The sequence below is a fragment of the Periplaneta americana genome, chromosome 6 (genome assembly GCF_040183065.1).
Source record: "Periplaneta americana isolate PAMFEO1 chromosome 6, P.americana_PAMFEO1_priV1, whole genome shotgun sequence".
Lineage (NCBI taxonomy): Eukaryota > Metazoa > Arthropoda > Insecta > Blattodea > Blattidae > Periplaneta > Periplaneta americana.
Genome location: NC_091122.1, coordinates 137,817,055 through 137,840,939, shown reverse-complemented (window position 1 = coordinate 137,840,939; position 23,885 = coordinate 137,817,055). Strand labels below are relative to the sequence as shown.

At 35.8% G+C, this 23,885-nt stretch overlaps 2 protein-coding genes across 3 annotated transcripts in view; one reads left to right on the top strand and one right to left on the bottom strand.

Moving 5' to 3' along the window:
* The window catches only part of LOC138701786 (uncharacterized protein CG5098-like), a 68,992-nt gene extending 53,878 nt beyond the window's left edge, over positions 1-15,114 (bottom strand). Inside the window, exon 1 of one of the 2 annotated variants that reach the window (XM_069829044.1) lies at positions 14,946-15,114. In XM_069829044.1, coding sequence (XP_069685145.1) covers positions 14,946-14,979 — 34 coding nt within the window. In that variant the 5' untranslated portion in view covers positions 14,980-15,114. Of the gene's footprint in view, positions 1-14,417; positions 14,659-14,945 lie in introns of those variants that run through there. The other variant, XM_069829046.1, reaches the window with a different exon arrangement.
* Positions 15,115-15,209: 95 nt separating this feature from the next.
* LOC138701787 (Golgi to ER traffic protein 4 homolog) lies at positions 15,210-23,556 on the top strand. The gene is made up of 8 exons (XM_069829047.1): positions 15,210-15,393; positions 15,587-15,665; positions 15,754-15,848; positions 15,942-16,084; positions 16,178-16,316; positions 18,215-18,358; positions 19,785-19,930; positions 21,716-23,556. Exons 1-8 carry the CDS (start codon positions 15,281-15,283, stop codon positions 21,835-21,837), a joined length of 981 nt encoding a protein of 326 aa, XP_069685148.1. The 5' UTR covers positions 15,210-15,280; the 3' UTR covers positions 21,838-23,556.
* Positions 23,557-23,885: the final 329 nt, after the last annotated feature.

Sequence of the window (23,885 nt, the reverse complement as noted above, 5' to 3'; positions counted from 1 at the left end):
GTGATTCCAAGTCGAATTTGTGGTGAAAAATGATGTTAGCGGAGGTTATTTTCCGTCGTTCCCGTTTTTCCCCATCATTCCACTATTTCCCCAAAATTTACAATAAACTCAATCGCCAGTCAGAGAGGGCAGAGGGATTTACAAAATGTGGGTTCCTAGGCTTTATTATTATTATTATTATTATTATTATTATTATTAAGCTTTGTTACATCTGCTCCTTTAGCGTTTATTTTTGTGTGGCTCTAGGCCAGTGGTACTCACTAGAACTTAGAGGAGAGCCAAAAGTGAGTTTTCGAGAACCGCAATGTATTTCACAGTACTGAAGCTTAACAAAATGCGCGGATTTTTAATTATTAAATTACTTGGCTTATTATTATTATTATTATTATTATTATTATTATTATTATTATTATTATTATTATTATTTCAATATGAAGTAGTCCACGCCTGTGGAGTAACGGTTAGCGCCTCTAGCTGCGAAACCAGGTGGCCCGGGTTCGATTCCTGGTCGGGGCAAGTTACCTGGTTGAGGTTTTTTCCGGGGTTTTCCCTCAACCCAATATGAGCAAATGCTGGGTAACTTTCGGTGCTGGACCCCGGACTCATTTCACCGGCATTATCATCTTCATCTCATTCAGACGCTAAATAACCTAAGAGCGTCGTAAAATAACCTACTAAAATAAATAAAATATGATATGAAGTAACAGAACTACAAACACATAGGCTACTATTTGTATTTTGAAGTTGAAGAGTGGATTCTGCTACTCTTCTGCAAAATCATATCAATACGAGCAAGTTGATTTGTTGATTTATTTCACCTGTACTCTGTTTTGAGTTTGGAAATTTGGAAAATAAAGTGTCACATACGGCTAGAAGGCACATTTAAGAATCTCCGAATCTGTAAATGGCTTCATTTCTGCTACGTGGTATGGTGCTTTTGCTGTCTTTATGGACAGTAGAATACATTACTTTCTGTTCAGATATTACATACATTTTTAACATTTTTAGTTTTTCTAGCCTTGACTGAGAATGTTTCGGATACTCGTTATAAAAATTGCACGCTATTGTAACGTCTATTAAGACAAAAACGTTTATAACCCATTATTAGATCAATGTAGGGTAAGGGTTGGTAATACTGTGATACGAGTAATATTGTGACAGTTCTTTTTGAGAATGTATTACAATTTTACTGAGCGAGAGAAGGATCGGTTTTGTGCAGCAACTTGACCACGAACATTCTTAATAAGCTGACGCAAAAAAACCGATCTTCTTCTCGCTCAGTATAATTGTAATAAATTCTCAAAAAGAACTATCACAATATTACTCGTATCACGATATTACCAACCTTTACCCTTCAGGGTGAACCGAAAGTAATGTCATTAATTTCGAGGGTTATTCTTTGAGACATTTCAAACTAAGAAGGTATAATACAATTTTGCTCGTTTTTGCTTCCTTTTCGAGAAAAAATTGTTTTATACAAACATTTCATAGCGCGTTTTATGAAAGCCCATTCACTTAATTCACAATATGCTCGGTAAATTTAAGAGATCAGTGTCTTATGATAATAAATGGTTGAAAGAATTTTAGTTTTGTCCTTTAAATGTGCAGTAATTTTATCTGAACAAATGTATCATTTTAAAATTCCTTTTCAAAACTAAAAGTTAAAAAGACGACATGTGTCAGAGGAAGAACAATTGTTTGTATGCATCTGAAATCCGATTAGTATAATATGTTACTAGTCAGCGATGTATGCAATGAAGGAATAAGGAACTGGCCATCCAACCCATTATCTCCTGGCTTAGTTTCTTGATTATTGGTGCCTTATTGGTGTCATTTATGAGGTTCCAACCTGTTTTCGGACAGTTGACTAAACAACAATAACTAATAAGCACATGAGATGACACTATCCTTAAAAAAATAAGGTCTACGTGTCGTTTTTTTATTTTATTTGGTTATTTAACGACGCTGTATCAACTGCGAGGTTATTTAGCGTCGATGAGATTGGTGATAGCGAGATGGTATTTGGCGAAATCAGGCCGAGGATTCGCCATAGATTACCTGGAATTCACCTTACGGTTGGGGAAAACCTCGGAAAAAACCAATCAGGTAATCAGCCCAAGCGGGGATCGAACCCGCGCCCGAGCGAAACTTCAGACCGGTAGGCAAGCGCCTTAACCGACTCTACGTGTCGTAGTTGAAAACTTTCACTGACAATAATGATGCAGGGTAACCAAATTTTCTCCAATTCTACATTATTACAGAAAAAAAACATATTTTTCAGAAAAAGTGTAGTGATTGGAATATTAGTTCAAGATCCACATGAGTACCACTGCTCCAGGCTAAATTCTAATGCTAAATCCCCCGTCACCAGTGCAGCAGCAGCAGCAACAAGAAACTTCTTCCACAATAGAACAAATGAGATTTCTACGCCGAATAGGTTCAGTTAAAAAATTAGCACGGGAATCTTTAAAGTTGTGTCAACACTTGGGGTATGGTGTAGACTGTAAATTGATGTGTGGGCTGAGAACCTCTCTCCTCTTCCCACGCAGGTGTTATTCGAGTTTTGGGAATAGCCTGAAGTCGTGGGGTTCCAGATCTGGTGAATAGGGCGGATGGTCCAGCAATTCAAATCATGCTGTTGAAATTGCAGCCATTGCAACTAAGGACTTGTGACTTGGAACATTGTCTTGGTGGAAAAGAACCTTTCACCTCAACTTGCCACGACATTTTTTCTTGATAGCATCTCGCAATTTTTCAAATAAATCTGCATAATAAAGGCCTGTTATTGTGGCTCTTTTGTCAAACAGTCTTCAAAATAACACCTTGAGCATCCCAAAAAACAGAGAGCAAAACCTTGCCTGCTGATGGCTGCACCTTGAATTTTTAGGGGTCGGTGAACCCTTATGTTTCCATTTCATATTTTGAATTTTGGTTTCAGGGTCATAGTGGTGAACCCATTTCTCATCCATAGTTACATTCAATACTTTTTTTGGTGCTCTAAAATTAGTTAAATGCTGCTCGCAGAGCACTGCCCTTTGTCGTTTTTGCGTCGACTCAATTCGTTTGCCAAAACATTGTGCACACTATGGTATGAGAAGCCTGTTTCCTCTAATACATCTCTGATGGTGACTCGTAGATCTTGCAACACTAAATCATGCATTAATAAAGTGTTGTGACAGTTCTCGAAGGGCCCCCGCCATGTTCATCTTCACACGATGTTCTCCCACATTTAAACATTCGACACCAACTTTTTATTATACCATAAGAAACAGTAGATTCTCCCAAGGTCGCTGTCATACCTTGGTGAATTTGAGATGGAGAAGTCCCCTTCTTTTGCTGGTATTTAATCACAGTTCTTTGCTAGACAGGCTAATTTCTCTACTGCTGCTGCACCTCCGGATACTCGAACACCTGCTACGAGCTAACGCGGACATGTACAGACTTGCAACTTGGCATCTAGCCATAACACATTTCAGTCATTTTTGTGCGACAAAATGGAAATTTTAGTTCAACTATAAATAAATCAGGATTACTGCATATGAATCAACCCAAATAAAATATAAACTGTTGATGAAGTATAGGCTACCACTTAAAACTGATTCCTAAAACCACATATGGTAAGGACTACGTAAGAACAGTTCCTAAAAGGCTAATTTGGCCCTTTCCTCAGTGTTGCCAACTAATACCAGGTATCAGCAAAGGGAGTAAACTATCAATACTATGTACAATGATGATGATGATGATGATAATAATAATAATAATAATAATAATAATAATAATAATAATATAATATTAACAATAACGATATCTTGCTTATTTACTATATCTCATCTTTATGTTGGGAGGTGTTTTCTATAGGCATCCGACAAGGAAAACTCAGTACGCAGAAACCACCGGGCGTGACTGTCTCGCGCAGATGACGTATACTCCCGTTCCCAGCATGCTCTCATGCCTACTGCAGGGAGGTGAGAGGGATATAGCATGCGCGCCGCGAGGAGTCCGAGCTGAGTTTTGCTTGTAGGATACCTATAAATGGTTCAATAATTTGTGAAAGAGTAGGCCTATATTTTTCTCCTGGATCTTTCGCATGTTATGTTGGAAGTTAGTAGATTAATATGATCTAATGTTACAATTCAAGATAATAGTCAGATAAGAGTAAATAAATATAACATATGGTGTGATACATTCACTTGGGCGATCGATAGAAAATGCGCACGGAAACAGCAATTCAACTCAACACAATAAAATAACTACTGTGTATTAATATAATATTGATATTAATTAATTATTTACTAGCTTCCAGTAATCGGCTCAGAAATCTAGAACAATTTGAATTTTCGGAATTTGCACTGCCGATAACAGCTGTTCCTGCTGCCAACACAACAGTTAGAAAATCACTACCAGTTGCAGTATTTTTCATTATCGAAATTCGAAACGAAGTTGGCAAAAGAAAATTCAAGCTTCAAATTAGAAAATCACCATAATCCACTATAGCATATGCAGTAATTGGGGAAAAATGGTTAGGTTTCACCCTTAGGCTATTAAGGAAGCTGATCCGGACTATACAATATTTCGATCTGGATTCAAGACCCGGCGATGAAAGACTGCATAACGTAATAATGTAGGGTCTAACTTTTAATAGTTTTGTTACAATATGAACAGACTGCTTTGTTACAATACAATGCTATGACAAGAGCAGTGGTTTACGCGGCTCGCGGAAGGTATGCGGTTCTCAAAAGCGTTTATTACGAGTCTTAAACTAATATTGCTATTGCAATTTTTTTTAGAAATTAATTTTTATTTTTTTTAGTCACGTGACACTGGAACAAAAAAACTTTGAATACACCTACTGTACTATCAGTGAAGAAATATAGTCAATAAACTGTACTCTAAATTGAAAGCTACTGTTACTATTTCCTCTGTATATGTTGTCATTGGAACTTGGTTGAATACAGTATTGTAAAAAATGGCTGATGTTTTGTATAAGGTAAAAAGCAAAAATTGGAACAAGAAGGAAGGGTCTTTCAAAACAATTTGGAAGCATATGATTCTTCATATAAAAGAGTGTCATGTGCTTATTATGGCGTGATAAAATAATTGGTTATGCACATTTTATCTTAGTCCGTAGTGTATAAACATAAATAATTAATGTATTCTACTACGTATACATAAAATGGATTGACAACTAAAGCATCACATCAAGTAGCAGGATGTTTGACACGTAGGTACAAGCCATTTCAAAGGAGTGCTTCCTAGTAGTCTGTGACACTTTATTTTATAAATTTCCCAATGCGAAACAGATTACAGATGAAACAACTAGAGGTGTTCACTGATTCGAGTCAAACCCGCGGACCTACGGGCCAGGCTCTGCTCTGGTTTAAATTCAATTATGCTTGTCGGGTTCGAGCCTTGCTCGGGCCTTAAAAGAAACATAAATCATTTTTTCTGCGAATTATACAGTACTGATTAAATCGTACAAAGATTTGAATGCATGCATGAATAGATGTCCATCCGACACCTCCAGAACAGTAGACTACCTGTATTGTAAGTTATTGTTTAGTTCGACTTCGTATTTCATAACGGCATTTGTCTTGTGTCTACTCGGTCATAGATATCGGAGAGCATTGATTATTTGTTTTATCTTGGAGACTGGCAGATTGCTCTTTCTCATGCTTCTACCGAAGTGATATCTCTTGCAACTATTCCTGACTCCTGTGGCCTATGCTTTATCTACTAGTCTTCGAGTAGGCCTATCAGTTCGGACTCGAGTGATAGTTATAAGTTATACAGTAGGCCTACGATTATTTAGTCCTGACAGTCGCCGGAGATGTGCGCCTGGGTCAGGCGAGTCCATTTAGTTACACCAAAGGGTGTATGGGTTAGTCACTCGCTTGTCTTCGGAGCAATCGGATGTCATGCGTGCGGTAGAGCGGTATGTTTCTAGTACAGTTAAGATGTACTGCATTCCTTTACCGACCGCTCGCCCTTATCTCTACTTCGGACTTCTCCCCACTATTCCTATTACTTCCCGTCTTTCGCGTCGCTGAGCTGTCAGGACTAAATAATCGGTCTGTAATCTTGGGTTTCGGGTCGGGTTCGAGTCTGGTTCAGATCGGGCCAGGCCGGATCGGGTCTTAAGCATATCGGCCTATGCAGATGAATGCAACATAACAAATCAACCTGCTTATTAAGGTGGGTGCTCCTGTTATGGCCATGTTCCTGATATGGCCACCCCCCTATTGTGAGTTAGTTAACCAAAAAATTCGCTAAATTGCAGCAGCATCCAGTGAAAGGACATCCTGGTATGTCACTTGATCGTTTTCCATCCAGTCAGGTTGAGCAATAGGGCGTCAGTTGCCTGTTTTGCCGTTTTCATGTGACCTCTTCTTATTTTACTCTGGTAAGTCTCCTTTGTTTTATGCAGGTTTTTCAAAGACTTGTTTCATGAAAACCATAGTACTCCATTCAGTTTTTAATGTTCTGTTGATTGGCGTTGTCGTTGATGGCGTATCTTTTACGAGTTGTTCATAATCAAACGATTTTCGTGAAAGCTTACCTGCTCCTGACATGGCCATATCAAATGCACCATGGCCATATCAAGTTCATTTCACTTTTATTTTTTCACCTGACAAATTTACATGCCTTACAGCTGGGATTACGCAAAAATTTTGTATTATAAGAAAAACAACGCACTTTTTTTATGGAAAAACTTGTTTTGACTACACTTTTGAATTATAAAAAAAGATTATTAAGTGTCATGTTTATTCATTTTACACCAAAATTACTTAATTTTAGCACAACTGCGCTATCAAACTGAAAACAATCACGATTTGTAGAACATGGAACAAGGGTGGCCATATCATGTGCACATGTTCCTGATATGGCCACTAGGTAGACTTTTGGAATTTGGGACTTTTTGGACATTTAAAGCTATTTTTATGGGGAAAGGAAATTGTTTTAAGAAAGTCCATTAGACTGAGAACGAGTAAGAAAAAAGTGGTTTACATTTTTTTCAAAATGGCGGCTAGAAAAATTCTCAAACCTTAGTAGTAATAATAATAATAATAATAATAATAATAATAATAATAATAATAATACATCCAGTATTTTCTTAAGCTCCAATACTGTGAAATGCATTGTGGTCTTGATAAATAACTATTTCTCATTTTTAGAGTGGGCCGCAACGAGAGTCTGTGTCACCCGAGGCAAATATGGAGTCCCTCCTTGCCATGTGTTAGTAAGGAAGGTGTTAGCAAGTTTTATTAATATCCCATTATATATTAAATTAATCATCCAAAATATGTATTAGACCAGATTGTCTGTTACGGTCTCACATCAGTTCATCCATTAGCCGGGCGATCAACGAATTTTCTTCCACTGAGAGCATACTGAGAGCATTGAATTAATAAAACTGATTTTAAACCAGTTTGTAATTTTCTTAAATTTAAAATTCAGTATACCTTTAAATATTATTTTGTCATTTTGGCGCCCCCTCCCCCTCCCCAGCACGGCCCCCGGGATACGTGCCTCGCTTTCCTATCTCTCCTTCTAGTTGCGGCCCTTTTTCTGACTCTCTAATTTCTAGTGAGTACCACTGGACAAGGACAACCAAGTCATATTGACTTCTAAAGACTTATTTCCCGTATCGTCAGTAGTAGTAGTAGTAGTAGTAGTAGTAGTAGTAGTAGTAGTAGTAGTAGTAGTAGTAGTAATATTTTTTATTTAACGATATTTTCAACGAAAGAGTAAATTCAATGTGGACGAAAAATGACTGGAATCCCCTCTCTCTCAGAAATAGGGTTATTTCACTTGCCGTAAATCTATTGCACGGGTTTTTTACTTCTTTCCCTCCCGGATGAAGCCATGCTAAGGATCTTATTGACCTTTAAAAATCCATCGATCTCGGCCGGGTTTGAACTCGCGAACTTCGGAGGCAACGGTAACAGCGAGACCACCGAGGGCGACAATATCAAGGGATAGCAGGGGGGGCAAAGAGAGAGAGAGAGAGAGGGTGGGAGAGAGGGAGATAGAGTACAAAGACATGCTCCATTACGAAAATGCTGATGGACTTTTAAGTTTTAAGGCCCAAGGCCGTTAAAAAGACATCGTAATGTTTGGTAAAAGACGAATACAATTCAGAAACCAAATTTTAATTATGTATTCATTGCATATAGTGATGCACTTGATTTATGTTTGAAACGCGTAACTTGGTAAAAATGTGAAAAGGTACACTACCAAATTTTGAAAGAAGTTTTTCCTATTTGTGGAGGAACTGCAAGTTTTCACTGCGATTCTTACTCTACATATTTCCTGTGTAAAATAAGTATACTGACACATAATTGCAAAACGAAAACAGTGTGTAAAGTGTATCCAAGTGTTTATATCTTACTACGAATAATTGTAGCTGTTCCTGTTAAATAATTGCACCTACTGGAAGAAGCTTTTTGACGCTAAACTTCATTGATACCTATGCAATGACAAAGTCACAAGAACTATTATGCAGGTAGTAGTACTGGCAGTTCTGTCTATAAAGAACGGCGTCGATTCAGTCCTGCGCTATTCGGAAATCGTGGGTGAGATCAATTCTAGGAAAGCGTAATGCAATTTCTTTCATTCAAAGTTATAAATAGGCCTAGATCTTAGAACAAGCATTTGATTTACTATTAACAATATCAGTGTTTCTGTGACGCTTTCAGATAACAGTACTTTTAGAAATAGTTGCTTACGCAAAAATGCTGGTCTCTTTTGATGAAAATTCACCAAATTTGAAAAACTAACGGGCGTCGCAGTCTTTCCTCGCCTACGATCCCGTAGTTCGTTTCGACACTTCCGATTCTATGTGCAGAGGAACAGACATTACATATTCATTTTTTTTCATTCATAGTTTCCTGCCCAAGGGCAGGCCTTTCACTGAAAACCCAGAGTTCTCCAGTTTTTCCTATTACAATACATACAAACCCAAATGTCTCCAGTTTCTCATATTACAATGTACATACATTAAAATAAAATGCAGCGCATTCCCCAAAAATTATAACTTCAAGTATGCCAGATTATTTCCTTCGTCTAAATATCTCTGTACCAAGGGATTTTATTACCCAAATTCCGGGGTTTTTCTTATATACTGTACACCAAATGTGCCCACGATGGTATACCATGCTACGAGAGGAGTACAACGCCAATTCTCTACTTCACATAATTACACAAGAATCGTCCATACCCATTGGAATTCGGGCCTAGTTCAGTGACGTGCGTGCTTTAGTCATTAAAGGTAGAGCTCTTCGTTTATATATACACACAAGCAACAACTATGTTATAGATAATTAATATAACTTCAGGTAAAAAGGTAAATTATCCGTAAGTATATGTACACCTCTGAGGTTCACAGACGGCAAAACGCAGAGTATCCAGGCTTTCTTGACATCAGAACAAAAATTCAAGCATTGATGATTAGGAAAAGAGATGGGGGGAAAAATAAAAAGCAACACGAAGAATTCATGACAGTGGGTAAGAAATTATGTGTGCTCCAAGTCGGTTGCCCATCTTTTTCACTCACTGTTCCACTGAAAATAACTTAACATATTTCGTACGGGATGGGTTTAACATAACAAAGGGAGTTGGAAACGTAGAGAACTAGGCGAGGTGTGATAGCAGGAGATTAAAACCGCCTCGAACAATTTGATTTCTATACAGTCAGCAAAACGATCCGGTCGCCTTTTATTCCCGAGAAAGTCCCAGTCTTCAATTTTAATGGGAGAGGACGGTATTTTTTTTAAATTTTTTTCCTATTTGGTGTAAAATATTAATTTTTGTATGTACAGAACTTATAACTATAGCAATTCAACCAAATATAAATATTTTGAAAAAAATATATATATATTTGGGGACTCAGATCTTTAACCCAATGCAGGATGTATCTAAGCCATTTTTAAAGATAAATTCAAGTAGTTTGTTACATTTTACTTGTAAATGCATGCTCTACAAACTGTCTGTAACAGAATTTTCATATTAGTCCCTACATTTGTAACGTAAACAATTAAAATTTAATAACACTTTTTTATTTACTTTTTTTTTTGCAAACACACAGTCATATTTTTAAAATGAAATCAATTAGTAAAATTCTGTTATAGAGAAAATTTCCTAATAGTCTAGAGAATGTGTCTTCTAAATTTCATGCATGTGTCTTTAATAGTTCAGAAATTATATCCATTTTTTCTGGCAATGTAGCAAAAAATGAAGTTACCGGAAGCAATCAAAGGTGGTGTGTGATTAAAAAACCCAGAGAGCAGGAACTTTAAAAATGGTGTCTCAACATCCGATAAGGGCACAAATACCCATAAAATCTTATGCAATGTATTCCACACGTATCACAGAGCATTTTAAAGAAGAAGAAAAAATGTTTCTGAAAATGTACTAATTTTTTACCAAAAATTACCGTCCTCTTCCCTTAAAGGAAAAATGAGTGCACATCAGAGCTATTTCAAAAGTTTTTGAAGAGAAGAAAAATATCACTTTCACCTTGGTTTGGACTACTGTTATGTGAGCAAAATGAAATAATTACAATACTCGTATTTGTTTCCTACTCTCTAAAAATTATCCATTACTGATAAAATTCACTGTATTAATAATTCTTAGCCTTAGAATTTGGCTTTGTATGAGGAAATAATAATAGTACCGGTATACGAGAAAATAGAATTATAACGCAAAGAAAATAAAGACGTGACTTCCCTAATATGAACTTCAAAGCGTTTCTTATTATTTTGAATGACACCCTACTATCTAAATGAAAATGAAAGTAGGCTACATGATATTGCTAGTTTTTACAAAACTGGATGTAAAACTCTTACCCTATTCGTATTATCCTTCATCATGAGTTGCACACCTCAATGCAGTCTAACTAAACAATTTTTTCCCTATTTTTTTCTACCAATGCGTATCCTTAGGTTTGGACCAATCCTATTCCTATATTATTAGCCTCAGATTTTCAATTTTATTTTCACGTTTCACGTTATAGTGGGGAAATGTGAAAATTCTGTAGATCCTTTTAAACATAACTGTAATTTGGATGTTATAATCTGAAAATTACAACGGATTCTTTTATTTTTTACGAACGAACTGCTTGAAATGTTGTATTTATTTCATTAATGTGTTCTGAATGCAAATGAGGGGCTATTAAATGCTTGATAAAGCTGCTGTAATGCGGTGTTTACCACATCACGTCCTTCTAGTGTCGAGGTGAAGTAAACGCCAGTTCAGTAGGTGATCAGGGAGAAAACCTATCTTCCCGCCTGCAGTATGCGTCAGTCATGTAATCTTTATTGTCTTGCCATTTTGATAAATTTAAATATACTAACTTGCGTATTGTTTAAAAATTCTTTTAACAGTGATAAATGGTAATTCAGCATCAATAAGAGGAGACTAGAAAAGCACGCGACTTTTGGAAGATACTGTACTATTATTTTTCTGAGACATATCAAGGAAATCGTAGAAAATCATAGCCTGAGCACACTAATCTGTCAGCTCTTCCAATAAATTATACTTTTCCCTAGAATAAGAATTTTGAAGATGGATCGCAATATCAGTGTTTATCATGTTTAAGTTTATCACAGCTGATTAATATTATGCATGATAAAATATGTATACATCGACTACTCTTCTGTGATTAACTTGGTAACAAACCCTAATTTCACAGTGTTAAGACATCTACACTTCTCCCAATGATTCCTGATTATATGTAATCTCTTTTTCATTATTTTCAGTACAGTATCAACAACGGAATACGCGCTGGTTCGAGTCCTCATGGGGGAAGAAATTGTCTCATGAAATTTCGGCCAGTGTATGGGACCGGTGCCCACCCAGCATCGTGATGCACTTGGGGAGCTACGATAGTAGCGAAATCCGGTTGCGAATGCCAGCTATAACGGCTGGGGGGATCATCGTGCTAACCACATGATACCTCCATTCTGGTTGGATGATCGTCCACCTCTGTTTTGGCATGTGGGCGTGAGGCCAGCTGCCGACTGGCCTGGCTGGGCCTTCACGGGCTGTAGCGTCACGGATTATTATTATCAACATTTTCATATTCGTCGTATCGCAACATACATTTGTTTCTTGCTATGTACACACCTTTCGGCTCAGGTAAATGATCATATATGAAGACCTTAACGTGTGTGCTGTAGGATACACCTGTTTGCTAACTGGCAAGGTCGGTCATCATGAAATAACAATGAAAAATAGAAAAATAATATGAAAAACAATGTATTTGGAGAAAACCTATTCCCGCACCGTCTTTGATCATGACAAATTACGGTTTTCTCAGATTCACTTGGATTTGAACCAGGATAACTCACATTAAAAGTCGGTGTCCTAGTCACCCGTTATTAATCATCTTCAGAAGAAAAATTACTTTTTTCCAGTCACTTGTTTCAATTGGTAAGAACCATGCACTTAATATTTCGTGAGAGAAGGCTCTTGACACATTATGACACGAAACATGACATACGACGCTCCTCTATCATGAACGTACAGTAGTTATAAAACATACACCCTTTTCAATTTTTCGACACCTATCCCGTGAATTTTCTGGAGAAATAGGGGTAACTACAAAATAATAATTTGGAATAGCCGTTTTCGGGAGAAAGATTTCGATCCTTCATAATAGAAAATTAATTTATAAAGAATTTTGTTCTACCCTCTTATATATTGTTTATTTTTAAGGGTTGCTGAGGCGATTTATTTTCATTACGTCAGCCTGCTCGCTTCATTCTGGTCTGACGGCGTGGTTGCCGCAAGTCAAAACATACCCAAGGGGGACATGTAGAAGGCCAAGGTGTGTCTCGGGCATAGCTGCAGCTCTCAGCTCTTTCTTAATTTTTTTTCCTTTTTTATTACTGCTGTTATTTTACATAGCACAGAGTGAGATGGAGCCTTGTACGAAAGAGAGAGAGAAGGAAAGATCGTTGGAACAGAAAGGCGAAGGTCAGGGGTTCACGCAGAGAGGGTAATCCATTGTACTAGAGAAACCAATAACACAGATCATCGATATATACAGCACTATTCCAAGACTTATGAAATGTAATGGAAATTCTTTTCCTCTCGGGCTCAGCGGCAGGTTCATTTGATAACAGGTGGGCTTAGTAACGTAAACTTCTGTTTTGACAAAACAACGCAAGTCGTCCGAGCTACTAAAATAGCAGAGACTTGAATGTTATACTTCTGAGATCAATTTAAATGTCATATTTGTTAATGTAAATATTAAGGAGAAATTACAAGAGTTTATAACATTATTAATTGTAGCTTCCATCAACTTAAGACAAGTGACTTGGGTTTCTATTTTATTACATGCATCCTCCTACACAACAATGTGAGTAGCAATAACGTCCTAAAACCCCGATATGGCAACCTTGCTTCTCTCCGCCGGTTTTTGGGGGCTGCCTGCAATGCTACATCGATCCAGCAAAGTGGGGGGGCGAAAGAGAGGACGAATATAGAGATGAGACTACACTGAGACAGGGGGTCATAACACCATGTGTAATATGAAGTGAAGCACAATTACGTTTTGCTATTTTCATAGATAGCCTATCTTTGTTAATAATTCATATGCACGCTAACGCCACTCCCCCACCTTCTTGCGTAAATTCGAGCGCATTCGTTATATACGTACATGCTTTCACGTTTGAAGGCGGCTCTATGTTTTCCAAATGGAATGTATATCCGAAAAAAGATTATAACTCAAGTTGTAGGAAGCATGTTGTTTCTTTCTTTTCCTTTTAAGAAAGAGACGGGAGAGGAATCGACACGCTAAACGCGCGAACAAAATCCATAAATTCTTTCAACTTGTATGATTGTCTGAAATACCATTTATGAAACATGTTTTCTCACCGCAGAATGACATAAGAATACAAAGAAATTTCCACATAAACACTCCGCCCACATCATGATGCCGACGTTGAAATACATCTGGCAATGATGCAGTAAGGTTTAACTCAGATTCCCTGCATACTAGGCAACACTTCGTACAAAACTGCGTATTTGGTTACCTACAGAGAAAGGCGCGGTTTTCAATGGAATGACCATTTGAACATACGAAAAAATTCATGGCAGTCACATATGTACATAAGTAATTATTTTGACACAATCATAATAGTCGTTTATTTTAAATCTTCAATATAACGTATAAACTGTAACTTCCAAATGTAGAGATACTTATTTACTCAGCTGAAAATTAATTTTGATTATAAAGTACCACAATGCACAACATATCTTTTAAACTACATGTTATTCCCGAAATTTAATTCGTAACACATTATTCAATATCTCGTATTCTGAAATATGTATACTTTTTATGCGTCAATACTATAAACAGTCGTTTATATATTACTTATGATTCTAACAAAAATAACAAGATTAAATTTACTCACCGTACCACGTCGCCAGTGTTCTGCCGGGCATTCTAAATAATCCCTACACAAACGTCACTTCATGTAGTCATAATAACGGAAATTGATTCACATTTTGCAAACACATTGACAATTACGTTTAACCATACTTTCCATAGGCCGGCCTATCATGAACCAACTCTCCGATACAAGACGACTTTTGTGGAAATTGTGTGGAGGTGTTTTTGCATTTGCGTTGCCGCAACCTGTCTAGAGATGTTACGCACTAGCTCTACCTGGCGGATCAAACCAAACATTTCACACTACGTCACTAGCGCCAAGCCATGTCGTTGCTAGGCAACAGCATCTTGCGCGTAATGGACCAGATGAATGTGCAATACAACAAAGCTAAAAGTCCCTAAATAAGTTCCTAGTTATGATTTTTAATGACAACACTCCAGATTTCCACTATCTATATCACAATTGGATTAAACTTCAAACAATGCAATAACATGGCTTATGTAATTTATGTATTCAAAATTATACTTGTAAAGTTCTGCATTTGCTTACCGCTGGCGTTCCTGGTTCTGGGTTCGTCACCCATATCGTTTATAATGCATTTGCCGCTGACTAGATATTATTGCTGTAGTTACACCAGTTAATTAGAACTGTAGAGTATCTGCTGTATTCCTCTAAATCAACAGTAATTTTGATAATACTTCATGGGAAAGATTTGGAAATCGAAATAGCTAGATGCTTTATTCCAATGTGACCAATGTATTTACACGAAATCCCCTATCATAATAGGGGACTGCGCATCGTCATATCCGATTTCCTGTGTTTTTAAAAAACCACTATTACCTGTGCTAACCCTAAAAATTTTGGGTATCATTACTTTCATCGACATGGCAAATAGCAGAGTTCATGGTGTACAGAGAGTTCTTTCGAAATTAGAGTCATCCATAAATGCTGGGAATTATTATGAAGCCCACCAAATGTACAGAACGTTGTATTTCAGGTGGGTAAAATCATAATGATTACATTTCAGTACAGAAATATTGCTCATTTTTGTAAATAGTGTGTACTTAACCTAGATAATTCACAGATTACTGACAAATCATCTATTCGAATTTCACTATATGTTACATCTCGTATCGTTCATACAACGACGTTAAAATATATTCAATAGAAATACATGCATGTCATTTCAGGTACCTAGGCCAGAAAAAGTATGGAGAACTGTTAGATTTACTATATGATGGTGCAATATTATTACTGAAACATGACCAGGTAAGCTGTTTTCATCAGTAAAATAATGTTGTACTTTATCAGTTCAAATTTAGATATTAATTAATAAATATTGTTTGTACTATTGTAGCAAACCAGTGGTGCTGATCTAGCAATCTTGTTGGTTGATGTACTAATAAAATCAGAGGCCTCTACATCAGAAGAACTCTTTAGTAAATTATCACGGTAATCCATATTTCCTCAACGTACCGGTACAAACATTTAATATATTGCTTATTTTGTAAATTCATCGTGTGTAATATTTACTTATTTTTGCAGTTTATTTGGCATGATAAGTTCAGATGTACCAGAAAGAGAAACGTTTCTTGCCAATGCTTTGCAGTGGTCAATAAAAGGTTCACAACAATTTAAGAGTGGACACCCACAATTACACCAGAGCATAGCACAGATCTTCTGGAAAGGTAGAACTTCCAAATTGTTTTACACTGTAGTTTACTTTTTAAATTCAGACTTAGAGCCAAAGTATAGTGCCTTACTCGATTACAAATTTTCAGAAAAGAACTACACTCTGGCGAGGTATCATTTCCTACATTCTACAGATGGTTCTGGGTGTGCAACAATGTTAGTTGAATTACATAGACAGAGAGGCTACTCCAGTGAAGTGGATCTGTTCATTGCTCAAGCCGTACTGCAGTAAGTCTTGTGTAAAAAATAAAAAAATGGCAAATCACCTAGTTTCATGGGTTAGTTGTAACATTTTTAAAAACTTTATAGTTATAGTAAAGTTAGTATTTTTTAAATAGACTGTTGCATTTTTTTTTCGAATTCGTGCCTTGATTGAATAGGTCAAGTGTTGAAGTTAGCATTATAAATGAAACAGATGTTACCAACGAAATTTTACAATGCTGTTGAATTAGTTATATCAGCTGAACAGCTGGTTACTGTTTGGATTAATAGGAGAGGCCAGAAATAATAGATCATTTTAGAAGTACCTCTCATATCCAAATAAGTTAGGTATATGTAAATTGTTAGGCCTATTTATGCGCATAATTTAAGAAAATATTGCAATGCTGAAAATATTCCATTTCAAACTGTTGAAATAAAATAATCATTGCATTTCCTTCCTTCTTTCTCTGTCCACCAAAATAAGTAATGGAGTTATTAGAGTTCTGACATTTTATCTGTGCATTCCGAAACAGTTTTTGTGCGGGAGAGTATAAAAGACAGGAATGGAAGACTCTGTGCATGCATAGAACAGCACACCTATCACTCTATCGTATTTCTTGGAACACTAGTTGTTAGAAGACGAAAAAATTGTATAAACTTTTAAACATCGAATATATTGTATATTAAAATACAATAAGAATAAAGCAACAGATTGTAAGAATAATTTATAAAGTCCAATTTCCTCTTACAAATAATACAACTACTCTTCCAAAACCAATGCTAAACCTGCACGCTTGAACTGATATTTTTGTTGCAAGTTGCAGTGAGACAACCCCCCCCCCCCACCTTCCGACCTCTCTAACGTCATCGGAGCACACAGATAAAATGTCAGAATTCTGCAGTTTGAGCAAGTATCTAGAGCCAGATCCATGAAGAAACACATGTTATTCATATCGAACGCGTATTTGTTTTTGTTAAATCATTCTTTTAGGAATATTCTATGTTGATTGTTGTTTTTGTCCTTTCGTTCTCGTACACAAAGTATAAGTCGTCCTCTGTGATCCAGTGCTTACCATGTTTGCAATTGGATCCGAGGGTTCAAACCTGGCCTGGCTGATGGTGATGAACATTCTTAACAAGGCTTCCTTCAGAAAGAAAATTAAGTTGGGTGTCCTGTGTCATATTTACGGCGTCCGAATGAATTCTAGATAAACTTAGACTTTACTGTAAATAATTATGGTTGCTGACAAACTGCTTTGGTGTTGTATTATTATTGGTCCAGGGCAAAAATGTTTAAAAACGCAGTTTGTCAGAAGCCATATTTAGGTACCATAAATTGAAGTTTACCTGAGTCTGTCCCAGATAGAACCTAAGTAAAATTTGTTGAAATTTCTTACCCATGTCAAATAGATGGAATTTGTCCTGATAATACCCCATATGTAAATTTAATGTTTTCAAGCACTAACATTTGTTTCAGGAAATTTTGAGGCCTATACTCCTGTATATAATTATAAACATTTCAGAGAGACATTGAGCATATGTTGTGTTTGTTTTATTTCAGATGCATAAAAATGTAGGGTCAGTCACATTTGTGCACGGTTTTCGTCCAGGACTTTCGAAGAAATAACCATTATTGGGGAAAACATTCCGGCTTAGGGAGTCAGTGAGAACTGTCAAAAGTGAATTTTATGAAGTCACCAGATCGATATTTTGCAATGTAAAATTACTTCTAAACCTTTTTACAGTAGTAATGAAAAGCAGTTACAATAACAGTGAATTTTTATAACAGTGTTTTTCTCTTACATTAGTTCTATTTATCAGTTTTAGAGGGTTTAAAATGAGGTGTAGTTTGCATCAAAGATGAATTGAAATCGAAGAGCTTGGTTATTCATTTTACTGTATTTTATTGTTGCACAACATTTTAGGTACCTATGTCTACACAACAAAACAAGTGCTAAGGATGTTTTTGACTCCTACACTACGCAGCACCCAAACATCAAGAAGACTGGTCCACCTTACATATTGCCACTCCTCAATTTTATATGGTTTCTACTAAAGGTTGTGGAAAGGTTAGATTTGTTTCATATTCTTTAAACATTCTAATTACACTAGAATTAACAAATTATGTAAAGAAGAGTGTAAAAGTAAATGCCAGTTAAGTGAATTTAAATTATCATGTTAACAGTTATTATAAAATACAGAAGTAACTGTTAGCTGTGGAATGAGTCTCAATTTTAGTAATGTTTTTACAAAGAGGCATAATTAATAATTCAATTATTATTTTATATTTATTCATTTATGTTTTATCGAAATAGCAGTAATATTCAAAGTGGCGAAAATATATGAGGTGCTCAGTGCACAAATGGCCCAACCCACGAAATTATATTTCCACTTTACCTCTTTGTAACATGCGCGAAATGCGATAGACAAACGCAAATTGTGCTGAAATCTCATGGAAGAACTGGGAATGATGATTAGGTCGATTTACACTTTGAAGAGGACAATATGAGGAGCTCTTTAAAGCAATAAAACTCAATAAGAAAATTTTGTGGGTTGGGCCATTTGTGCACTGAGCGCCTCATATATAGTGAGTTTTATTCAACATTTCAACTTTTTCATTGTTCTAGAAATAGTTGTTTATTAAAAGACAAGTTATATTTGATTCATTATAGGTATGATACAATTTATTAATTTTTATATATGCTCACTAAGATATCAGCATGGAAAAGAGAATGATGAATTCATGGTAGCCTACATAACAAATATATGATGAAGTTTAAACATTGTTTTTTATCTTTTTGGTTGCATAGTATTTTTGAAGTTATACGTCTGAATTTTAATTTTGCATAATAATAATAATAATAATAATAATAATAATAATAATAATAATAAAACTTTCGTCATCCAGTCTGCTCTTAAAAAAACTGAAAGTTAGAATTTATAAAACAATAATAATATCGGTTCTTCTGTATGGTTGTGAAACTTGGACTCTCACTTTGAGAGAGGAACAGAGATTAAGGGTGTTTGAGAATAAGGTACTTAGGAAAATATTTGGGGCTAAGAGGGATGAAGTTACAGGAGAATGGAGAAAGTTACACAGTGCAGAACTGCATGCATTTTATTCTTCACCTGACATAATTAGGAACATTAAATCCAGACATAGCAGGGCATGTAGCATGTATGGGCGAATCCAGAAATGCATATAGAATGTTAGCTTGGAGGCCGGAGGGAATAAGATCTTTGGGGAGGCCTAAACATAGATGGGAGGATAATATTAAAATGGATTTGAGGGAGGTGGGATATGATGGTAGAGACTGGGTTAATCTTGCTTAGGATAGGGAACGATGACAAGCTTGTGTGAGGGCGGAATTGAACCTCCGGGTTCCTTAAAAGTGATAAGTAAATAATAATAATATTATCATTTAATTTCATTTTTCTGATTATGTTATTGTCATAAAAATGCATAATTTAACATAAATATTTATCTATGCTTAGTGGAAAGTTAGCAGCATTCACAGTACTGTGTCGGGAATACCAAACAAGCATCGAGAGAGACCCCTGTTATATTGATTACTTGGATAAGATAGCACAGATATTCTTTGGAGTTCCCCCACCACGGCCAAGGAATCAGGGTCTTTTTGGTGAGTATCATTAACATTATACTTAGTAAATTGTTTATATTTCGAGTGTACTGAAATTATGCTTAAGGATTCTCAGTTCTGTGTCATCCGCATTTTCATATTCAACATATCTTTTGTGGTATCATTAATTAAAATATAATAACTTGGCATAGAAAAGTAAAATTATTACTGCTAATTATCCAATTATGTGTAATTCTTATTTGGCTAAACCAGCGCTGAGATAGTTCCCTTCGTACTCTGTTTATATGAATTTGTAACAGGTTAAGTTTGGTTAGTTTAGGCTTTTGTTATGCCTTGCATACACGATCAACTGCATCTCTACAAAAAAAATCCCTTATAAATTGAACGGATTTCACTTCAGATATCACCGGAACCACCTCAGTGTTAGTTTCACCCTTATTTATAATTAAATCATTCTTAAGTGATTATAAAAGAAAAAACAAATAACTTGAAACATTGAGTAGGAATAGTATCTGGGAACTCGTGGGATAAGAAATAGTGCAAGAGGGTGTTGCAGTAAGTGTGTTTTATAACAACTTGAAATGATCCTGGCAGTAGCAAGTTAGCATGAATTCAAGAATAATCATCTCTTGGTACACTTGAGAGTGTCTTGCAGCATCCTTACATTATTACTTTTTACTTTAGATTCACGTTTATTTTGTGTGTGTGAACACTGATTATTTTACCTTTAGAAAATATGTAATTTATAGGCTGTATTACATTGTAAATCTGACCAAGAATCAGTGTCACACTCTTATAGTATCCAAAGTGATGTGACAAACAATGATGTATACAAATTGTTTTCAACAATTCTAAGAATAAAGAAAAAGAAATACGAAACAAGAAATTCGTCAAATCCATCCAGCTTCTAGAATCTCCTGCCAAATAGCAAAAATGTACACAATATGAGGACAGAGTGAAAAATGATGACAACATTGTTTTTACGACAGCATAATATTCGAAAACACCATCTAGTGGCACAACAAATGGTTAACAGAATCTGTTTCAGTGCTAATGGCTTCATTGCTAGATGCAAGGCATTGAAACAACATACAAAGCCATAGCATTGCGTCACTTCTGTAAAGGGTCTCAGAAGCATGTTTACAAAGTTGGAACAATGCTATTAAAGTGGCATGTAGTCATAACGCAAAATGCTATTGGCAAGAACTTAAAGAAGCAGCGTGTAATAATGATGCACTGTCCTTTCACACAGCTCCACACTGTGAATCCCTTTCGTCAAGGTCAAGAAAATGCAGAAGATACTTGTGCTGGATGCCCAACTTCTGAGGGGGAAAAAGATGTAGCTTTGGGCAATGAAGAACAACACTTTGAAACTAGTTGCCAGATAAATTCCTAAATATTAACACAGTAAAAAATTGGAAAGTTAATCAATGATATATAAGTTTTAAAAGTGTATATAGAAAATTTAATAAAAATAACTCTTCACTTATAGAGAAATCCATTTCTTGTACGATAGCTTTATTGTATATAGACATGTAGGTATTTCATTCATTATTCACTGACAGCTCTGAGGTGTTTATTGTGGGATGGGGTGTTGGTTGTATATAGCATCGGTTGAGATAAGAAGTCAGAAAGTCTGTGTATTGCGTAATTGAACTGCCGAGAACTCACTCAGATAAACATCCAGTCAACTATCGAAAACAAGCACAAAAGTGTCTACTAGCTACTAGTTGCTAGTAGAAGCGACTTGTTTTGTAACCGAAGTCTAATGTTGCTCTGACTATATTTGTGTATAGCTTTCTTACACATAATTCTGATTTTCAGGGAACCTCCTTCAGTCCTTCTTAAGTGGTTTAGATGATTCTGATTCTGAAGATGAGTCCCAGTCATCCCATCCAAGAGCTTCCACATCCCGCCAACACATGGAGACTGATGAACTGGACTGATGTAATAGTGCAGGATAGTGGAGTGTCCTGGAGGAGTGGTGCAACAATATTGATAGATGACGTAGAGTCCGTCTACTCTCGTAGCTTCCAGTAACACTGCACACCCCTCACTTGTCAGGATTACAATATATTCAGGCTGCACAGAGCTGGACCTTCCTTTACGTGCAGAATGAACAGGGAAATTCTAACAGAAAAGTACAAGCTTTATCCATTTTATATAGTGTTGTGAGTGAAACAGCATGATATACGGAGGGGATAATAGCAACAGATGGTAATAAACATTATACCATCCAGTCCTCATGTAACGAATATAATGTTTTTCTTTCTCTCTTTGAAACCGTTTAAATTTGAAATCTTTTCCCACTCTTCCTGTTGGATATGAGATGTTCAAAACGCAAATAAGTGATCATTGGATTTATGTAAGGCAATTGGAAGTTGTCCTAGTTTCCATCTTTTAAAGAGGTTTATTTCTTACAAATATGAAAATAATATATCCCGAATGGAATATATAATTTTACTGTGTTATTTTTTTAATATAAGGCTATGCAATATAATAAATGTAATAGTTTGTTTAATGTGCATACATTCAATTGTTTCAAGGACATATGTATGTAAATACGAAATACATTAGCCTAATTTTGAGAGAATTTTGTAAATGTACTTTTCTCATACTATTGACATTAAATGTACTGTAAATCTCTTTATAAACTGATACAGTTTTAATGCTGAAAAAGACAGTTGTAGTTTAGAAATGTATTTTAGTTAGTACTGATTATTAATTAATTAATCTGAAACTCCCAACTGGTTAGAAACAACTTCACCATGTGTTGCATGTCAGTAAATGAACTCTCCAATTATGGCCTAGAGGAGTTTGGTTTTTAACTTCATGTCTTGCTGTAGATTGTGTATCTACTGCTCTCTTTCTGTCTCCTCCTTGGCCAGCACATTTCTATGTTCAGTATTTTTTGGCAATATCACCACATTATTATTGGTGACGACTTCCAATTTCCTGCACCAATAAAAATTATTCTACAAAGGCCATCTTAATTTAGTGCCATTGAGAACAAGATAGAAAAGCAATGTCTTTGAATCAAAACTTCCCTTGTCCATGTACATTTTATAGCACTCACTCTTGATGATGCTATGTTGGTAGCTTTGATGCGTGTTCATGCAAGATTACTGGGAAAATATCATCATGGTGAATGCCAAAGGTTTAAACAATGGCATAGTACCCCTCCCCTCCTGGCTCAAAGAGTGTTTCCTGCACTACGCTAATATCTTAATTTAGAGTGTAATATTTAATATTCAGCAAGAAATAACAATTGTGACATGTATTAATCAAAAGTAAATGGAAACGTAAACTGGAATATTGTGTATTAATTTGACTTTTGTGCAAAAAAATTAAATGAAATCAAAGTAATTAAATTATAAATAACAAATACCAATAACTTCAGAAGTCCTTTTTATGTGTCTCAAAAAATTTGTTTCAGTTAAGGAAGATGAATCATCTTCAGCAGCAATTGGAAATAATTAATGCTGCTTATTTTTCTAGATAACGTCAGAACAGTTCAAACACATTCGAGAATACATATTGTAACATTATCAGAGGACTACCGAATGTCTGAAATTTGAAGCAGTGTAATAAGTATCTTGGTATGTTTAATTAAATAAATCTGTACGTATAAGTACCTAAATTAAATATATTAATAACATGCATAACTCTTCATTATGTTATGTACTTGGCTTATGATGTCTTTGACAATACCATAGGCATATTCCAATCTTCTTCCTGTTAATTAACTTCTTGCACTTATCTTCAGTAGGTGTAACCCTGTTTCACATTTTTAAGAGCACATTGAACTTCTCTGTATTAAATTTATTATTATAATGTACCGAAGTACATAAGATATTTCCATGCAGATATTCTGCGTCATCATACGATGAAAGAGTAATGGAACGGAGAAAAATTCTCTCCGGCGCCGGGATTTGAACCCGGGTTTTCAGCTCTACATGCTGACGCTTTATCCACTAAGACGATTCTTCCGACG